The following is an 8,057-nucleotide window of genomic DNA, read 5'->3' as shown; positions in this document are numbered from 1 at the left end:
CTCCAACGAGATGGATCGGCCAGGTGGCATCATTGATGGACTCGGGGGTGGCAGCGGTGGTGAGGTTGGCCCAGGATCGAACATTGTTTCATTCTGCTGTGCATGGAGTCGCTATGAGTCGGTTCCGACTCGATGGCACCTGACAACAACAACAGTGAAATGCAGGTTTAAGAAACAAATATAGTTAACTTTGCCTCTTTTTTTTCTTTTCTTTTTAACATAATCCAGGAATTTGGACACAATTGCTGTTGCTGTTGAATTGATTCTTCTTTTACGTGAACTGCAAACGGAGCAAGAATCCCTGTTGACAGGTACTGTGCAGTGTAATTGACATCATACTGATGGAGCCTTATAAAGGGCTGTCAGCTGATCCTGGGAGTGGAAACATATGCTGTATATTTCATGAGGTAGAGACTTCAGTAGGGAAACTTGAGAGAGTTACCACAGAAGTACGTTACAGCCCCTTCCTTTCCTCCCGCCTTCACTCTATATGGATGCACCAAGCAGACCCTCCTGTAGGTGCTCGATGTGACCAGACAGGGACCTGAGCAGACTACAGTCTGCCTTCAGGAAGCTGACACCCCAGTGAGGGGAGCCAGGTGATAGGTGTGATAAGGCAGCTGAACATGTTTTCAGATAGAAAGGCAAGTCTTTTCTGATGTTGTTGTTGTAATGTGCCATGGAGTCGGTTCCTACTCACAGCGACTCTAGACAGGGTTTCAGAGGCTGTAAATCTTTACGGGAGCAGAAAGCCTCATCTTTCTCCTGCGGAATGGCTGGTAGTTTCAAACTGCTGACCTTGCGGTTCGCAGCCCGATTCGTAACCACTACGCTACCAGAGCGCCTTAGTCTTTTCTGATAGTTATCACAAAACTGGCTGCTGATACAGGATTAAGCGAGACGACAGATTTCCGAATTGGAAGCTCGGAAGTCTTTTCAGACCTCTTGGAAAATTTTAATTGTGCTTCTGGTATCAGGACTGATGGTAAGTAGACAGACCCAGAAGTGATTTCTCTTTCTCTAGGGGTAGGAACTGAAGCAGAGGTGTGGTTGGCTGAAACTGTGGCGTTGACGGTACTCTCTGTTTTGGGGTAATGCCTTTTCTGCTCTGTGGACTCTTCATATTTTTATTTGAAAATTCTTGAGTATTTCTTTTTGATTCAGAAAATATTCCTCTGGGAAATTATTGCTTTATGTTATAGTTTTACAATTCATAACCTCATTTAAAATGTACACTTGAAGTGTTTGCCATGAGTTTTTTAAACAGCAGTAGTTTTTTTTCTTCTCGCAAGCTTTTATTATGAATTAAGTGATAGTTTACAGTGTTGAATATCAGGTTTGCACTCATCGAATCATACTTTGCTTCATTTCGATGATTACAGTCTCCTCCATGCAAATTTCTTTATCTAACTCAAATCAATTGCCAGCTGTTCCGTGGGAGAAAGATGGGGTGTTCTGCTCCCGTAAAGATTTACAGCCTTGGAAATCCTGTACAGGGTTACTGTGGGTCAGAACCGACTCCATGGCACACAGCCACACCACCAATCAAGCTCTGGTCATCGATCCATCGCAGCTAGGTCAAATGGGTACTGTCTACAAGTTTGGGCGTTCTTGTGCTTCTGCCCCCACTTCTTATCCGCTGAATGCTTCACTCTCAACTCTACCCTCCGTGGCTAGGTCAGTGTCTATGAGCTCAGGACTTCCCAAATCTCCCCACACTTTGGACTAACTAGCCCTTCGTCTTCTCTCTCTCATTTCAAGGAGTCTGTGGACCGTGGGAGAACTCAATCCATGTTTTCATTACTGCCTTTCCGCCACTTTCACTCACAAGTAGTCCAGTGCAGTCAGTCACCAGTGAGATTACAAGCCTGTTCGTGTGTTCCCTTTGAGTTACAGTCTTGGAAGGGGGTTTGTCCTGTAGGGACTGGATGGCTTGCCTTGATGGCTCTCAGGTGAACAGCTTGTTTGTTCATATAATAGCCAAACAGTCAATAGCAATAGTTTCTGGAGTGGTGTCAAAAAATTGACAGGATGTGATCAAGAGCCAGTGATCCTAAAGAAAGAAGTCCAACGTGCACTTGAGGGTATTGGCAAAGAACCAGGTTCTGGGAGTTGATGGAATACACATTGAAATCTCTGAACAAACTGAGCACTGGAGGCACTCACTCATCTCTGCCAAGAAATTTGTAATACAGATGGGAAGAGATTCATTTGTGCCTATTCCCAAAGAGAGGCGACCCAAGGGAATGTGGAAATCATTCGACAATATCATTATATCACATGCAAGTAAAATATGCTAAAGATAATTTAAAAATGGCTGCAGCAGTACATTGATGGAACAGCCAGAAGTTCACATCAGATTCAGACGAGGACGTGGAATGAGGGATGATACTGCTGATGTCAGATGGCTCTTCGCTGAAGCAGAGAGTATCAGAAAGATACTCTGAGCTTCATTGACTATGCATAGGTCATTGACTGTGTGGATTCTGACAATCTAAGGACAACATTGCAGAGGATGAAATTCCAGAATACTTCATTATACTCATGAGGACTCTGGGCGTGCACCAAGAGGCGGTCATTCAAACACAACACTGGGACACTGAATGAATGGTTTAAAACCAGGAAAGGTGTGTGACAGGGTTGTATTTTTTCACCATATGTATTCAGTTTGTATGCTGAGCAAATAATCTGAGAAGCTAAAGTATATGAAGAAAAATGAGGCATCAGGATTGGAGGAAGATTCATTAACAGTCTGCTATATGCAGATGATACAACCTTGCTTGCTGAAAGTGGAGAGAACTTAAAATACTAACTGATGAAGATCATAGACCATAGCCTTCAGTATGAGTTACATAAATGTAAAGAAAACAGAACTCCTCCCCACTGGACCAATAAATAACATTTATGATAATGGGGAAAGGATTGAAATTGTTAAAGGCTTCATTTTGCTTGGATCCAGTAGCAACACTCACATGGGAACAGCAGTCAGGAAATCCAATGATGTATTTACTGCATTAGGCAAATCTGCTGCATAAGACCTCTTTAAAGCATTTTTAAGAACAAAGATGTTAGTTTGAGGAATAGAGTGCAGGGGAACCAAGCTTTAGTATTTTCTTTCTTTTTTTGTTTTTTAAATTGTGACTTGCAGGAAGGTTTGCTACTTTTACATAACAAATGATACGCTTTGTCTCATCTCCATGATTGCAGTCCCCTCCATGTAGCAACAGGTGTCCTGCTTCTTTCCTGTGATTACCCGTGAAAAAAATAGCCTCTTTCACACTTTGAAAATACTTTTGGGATGTGTATGTATGTGTGTACGTATATCCCATTCTTCTTCCCATGCCCGTTCAGCCTGTGTCTGTGTCTGTGTAGCTACACAGAACACTGTTGTTCCAAGGTTGTGTGGGTGTCACTCTGTACATGTGCCTTCGCCTGCCTTCATCATTCTTCTGCCACCCTCCTCCTTCTTGTATATTGCCGCCCCTGGTAACCATCGAAGGTCTCGTACAATAGTTACCATTTTGCGATTGACTCATTTCTCTCAGCATCCTTGTTATGAGATGTTCCGCAGATTCAGTGTTACTCTTCAGTGTTGCGTAGTATTCCATCGTGTGTAGGTTCCAGAATTGGAGTCTCCTTTCTACCATTGTTGGGCAGTTAGATTTTCCATCTTTTTGTTTTAAAAGCCATGGTATTGTCGATAGTTTGACCTGTGTGTGAAAGTTGGACAGTGAATAAGGAAGACTAGATGAATTGATGCATTTGAGTTATGGTGTTGGAGAAGAATATTACAAGTACCATGGACTGCTAGAAATACACACAAAGGTGTTCTGGAAAAAGTACAACCAAATTGCTCCTTGAAGCCAGGCTGACAAGACTTTGCCTTTCATACTTAAAGCATATTATCAGGAGAGAGCAGTCCCTGGAGAAGGACATGATGCTAGGTAAAGTGGAGGGTCAGCGAAAACGAGGAAGACCTTCAGTGAGATGGATTAGCAGAGTGGCAGCAGCAGTGGGCTCAGGCTTACTTAACAACGATTGTGAAGTTTCGCAGTACCCGGTGTGTGACAACCGCAACAACAACAGTATTTAGTTGTTAACTGTTTTTAAGATAATATGTATTTAAAGGTATTTTTATAACGCCGCTTTTTAATAAAACAGGATTTTTTAGTGCTTAAAGTTGTGGGATTAAAATCAGTAATAAAGTATACATATGCTTTGTTGTGGAAAGCAGCTATCTTTGAAGTCTGCATGTGGGGTGGTAATTTCCTAAGAACGTTCAGAACGTACCCCATTGTAAATTACAGAACAGTTCTGAGGTGCAGGAGAGCAGGTCACTAGCAACGCTGGGGAGCTGTGGGGAGACGGGGCCTTCCCTGGTCTTTGCTGAGGGGCAGCCCTGAGCAGTGCTATGATGGAAGCACTGCTCGAGCGGGTCCTCCTCCATGCTGGGGCTCCCCTGTCCACTGGCCTCCTTGGGAGCTCTTGTCCTGATGTTGACCTCTTCCTGTCTGATCATTTCCCTCTGCTCCTATTTTCCATGAACAGTGTCTTCCTTTGACTTCTTGAATCCATTTTCTTTTTTCTTTGCCATATCTCAAATTTGCCACAGATGATTTGAAATTTAGTTTTTACAAAATAAGTTTTTACAAAATTAACTCATCCTTTCCATGACAATATTAATATTTTCTATGCTACTACAAGTAGATGATGTAACGGAGAAAGTTAAAGAGCAGACTTTGAAAGGCCTCCATGAGCCAGTTTGCCATTGATCAGTGAGTGTGTTGTTTGGTTGGTAGCGTGGCTTTTCACTGACAACTACCAATCAGAGGCAGGAGGAGTCCCTTAATAACTGTTGATGGCAGCTGTAGTGAGAGTTGTTAACAATTGAGGCTGTCTTGTCAATTTAATAACTTTGGCTTAAAACTTTTTTACATTACATACGTAATTGCTATCCATTGACACATTTTATGTAAGTTTCATAAAATTCCCCACTTTAAGTGTACGAGTCAATGGTTTTTAGTACATTTGCAGAGTTGTGCAAAAGTCACCATAATGTAGTATAAGAACATCACCTCACAATGGAACCTCGTGCCCTTCGCATTGAATTCCAGGGTCACTCTGCCCCCTGCCCCCAGCATCCTGTGTTTTCCTTTATGGGTTGTGCTTTGGTGTTGAATCTAAGAACTGTGCCTAACACATGGTACTGAAGATTTTCTCCTATGTTTTCTTTTTACCTTATATTTAGTACAGTGGTTCTTTTTATTTTAATTTTTATGTTTGGTGTGAGGTAAGGATTTATATTTATCTTTTTGCCTGTGAATGTCCAGTTTTCCCGGAAACATTTATTAGAGATTGCCCTTGGTACCCTTTCTGTCAACCTACTAAAACATAAATGTCTTCTTTTTTTTTTTTGGGGTGGGGTGGGGTGGGGGGATTCTTCATACTGGTGTTTGACTATATACCTGCCCTTCTGTTACTACCACATTGTTTTGGTGCTTGTTACATTACACATTTTGAAATTGGGATGTTTAATTCCTGAAACTTTGTTGTTCTTTGTCAGAATTGTTTAGGCTGTTGTGGGTCTTTTTTTGTTTTTTAATTTGACTTCCCGCTAAGTAGTCAATTCCTTCAAAAAAAAAGGAGGAGGGGGGCAGCTGTAATTTTGGTAGGGATTATTTTGAATCTATAGGTCAGTTTTGGGACAAGTGCCATTTTAACAATATTGTGAACATGGGCTGACCTTTCTTTGGGTTAGACCGTAGCCGTGTCCGTGTCAGTGACCAGCGTTTATGGACAGAGTTGGACCGATGATGTCTTACCACTGATGCAAGGGGAGAATGGATGTTAAGGCGATGTCTCACCACCTGCCTGAGTAAAGGAGCTTATGAAACTCCTTCCTAAATTGTATTTGGATTTTCACAATGAAATTTGGATTCAACAATGACACGTGAAGATTTTCTTTAAAGTAGGCATGTTAGCTCAAACCTAGCACATGTCATCCGTCACATGGATGCTCTCCTGTGTGAGTACCTTATCCTAGGTAGAGCCTTAGCAGGGCATCTGTGCCAGGCTTTATTACCACCCTTGAGGGAAGAACTGTAATTACATTGTCAAAATAATATTTAGAGTATTATTTCAGGGAATAATTGCAGTGGTGTGACGAATATCTTATGCTTACCAAATTTATGTAAACACATGCTTGAGTTATTTTAATTGAGTTTTTGGTGTTGTTTTTGGCTTTTATCCTTTTCTAATCTGTAAAAATAATGTTGGCATTTTTGAGGAGCTTTGTAACAACGTTTGCAGTATTTACATAAAGACCAGTTATGTTGGTAAAAATAAACTGTCATTTGTGCTTGCCTGGAATCCTCGCTTTGTTTCTAGGATATCGGTAAACCTTCTCCCTTCCAGAATTGTGTCCCATTCAAGGTCCTGATGCCTTGTTGCCTTCCACACCTACTTACAGTGTCGATTTTGTGTGTGTGTATTAAATGACATTTTATAAAGATTCAAGTGTTAATATTCTAAAACAGTTAGTTGAAATGTCTGGTTTTTTTTTTTTTTTTTAGCTCTGGTTTCTCTGAATAAAATAAAGTCATTTTTCTATAAATGTTTTGTGTAATTTAATTACAGAATAGCTTTTAAAAAAACCCAGTAGTGGAAAGCACATCATAGTTGTGTAGTCAGTCTGTGAAGACACCTCAGGGCTTTGTTTTACCGCTTTCCAATCCCTACTTGTGGGCATGAATATGGACTTGCCGTTTTATGTCTTGCTTCTTTGGTTTGGCTTCTAACGTTTAATTTCATTTGCTTTTGGGGTCCTTGGGCTATTTGGCTTGCTTACCTCTTTTCTGTTAGTGTTCTGATTTTGAGTGGCAGCCCTTCTCAGAAAAGTCAGTAGTTGTGTTACTGTGCACCATGAATGAATACCTCACACACAGCCCACACTTCGTGCTTTTTACCACGGCTTGAGTGAGGGTCCTGTACTGTGCTCAACCAGGTGTGGGTTAGGTGACAGGTCCTGGACAACTGCAGTGACAAATGTCTGGAGATCAGGGGCTGGATCAGCAGGCTTGCTGTCCTTCTCACAAAAGCAGAGACCAAGAAACTATAATCCACTTGCTCCCTAAATATGTCTTCATATAGCTTCCAGGTTGGATGCCCTTTAATTGGAGCAAGGTCTTGTATTGCAACTCAAAACTCTTGTCACTCGGTATCGTCCTTGGTTACAAAGCTTTTGATTCCTGTCCCGGAGGAGCAGTCCGGACTTCCAGACTTGATGGTCTTGGACAAGTAGCCTGTCCTATCTGAGCTTGGGTTCACAGATTTGTCAAATGAGGATCATGTTAATTCCTACTTTGTCAGGGTGCTGTTACGAGGTGAAATGAGATCAGACAGTTAGAACACCGTGGCTGGTACATGGCAAACAGTGAATGCCCGTGATCATTACATTCAAGCTGACTGACTGCTGGTGACCACATGTGTGTTGGGCTGGAATTCTGCTGTGGGGTTCTCAATGGCTGGTTTTGAAGAAGTAGATAACCAGGACTTTCTTTGAGGTGCCTCTGGATGAACTACCAACTTTTGATGTGCTGCTAAGCACGTAACTCTTTATGACATCCAGGGAATCGTTCTCAAATGACCTCTTCCCCCTTTGGTTCTTTTCGTATCTCCGATAATGCTTTTATTTATTGACTTACTGATTTATTTTAACTTTTTATTACGGATTGAGTGAAGGTTGAGAGAGCTATCATCTCATAGTGCAGTCCCCTCCATGTGACTGCGGTTATTCTGCTTCCTTCCTGTGGTTCCTGCTCCCATTCTAACCCCTTTCCCATCCCATCTCAACTTGGTCCTTAAGGAAATGTTGCCCTTTGGTCTTGAAAGGTTGACTGCTTTGTCATTCATACTGAGCACGCCTCACTACTGTTGTTGTCTTCACTATCCACCTGCTTGGGTGAACATGAGGCCATGAAGGTGAGTTCTGTCCCAGAGGTGAAGGGTGGTCCAAGAGCAGAGGTGAAGGGTGGTCCAAGACCAGAGGTGAAGGGTGG

At 42.0% G+C, this 8,057-nt stretch overlaps 1 protein-coding gene across 1 annotated transcript in view; it reads left to right on the top strand.

The window, feature by feature from the left end:
• The window catches only part of ATXN10 (ataxin 10), a 180,944-nt gene that overhangs the window by 39,220 nt on the left and 133,667 nt on the right, over nucleotides 1-8,057 (top strand). The window contains exon 3 of the mRNA XM_006866892.1: nucleotides 229-311. Within this exon, the coding sequence (XP_006866954.1) occupies nucleotides 229-311 (83 nt within the window). The remainder of the gene's footprint in view (nucleotides 1-228; nucleotides 312-8,057) is intronic.

The sequence above is a fragment of the Chrysochloris asiatica genome, unplaced genomic scaffold (genome assembly GCF_000296735.1).
Source record: "Chrysochloris asiatica unplaced genomic scaffold, ChrAsi1.0 scaffold00097, whole genome shotgun sequence".
NCBI lineage: Eukaryota > Metazoa > Chordata > Mammalia > Afrosoricida > Chrysochloridae > Chrysochloris > Chrysochloris asiatica.
Note: the sequence above shows the minus strand (reverse complement) of the source record. Positions and strands in the feature narration are given on the sequence as shown.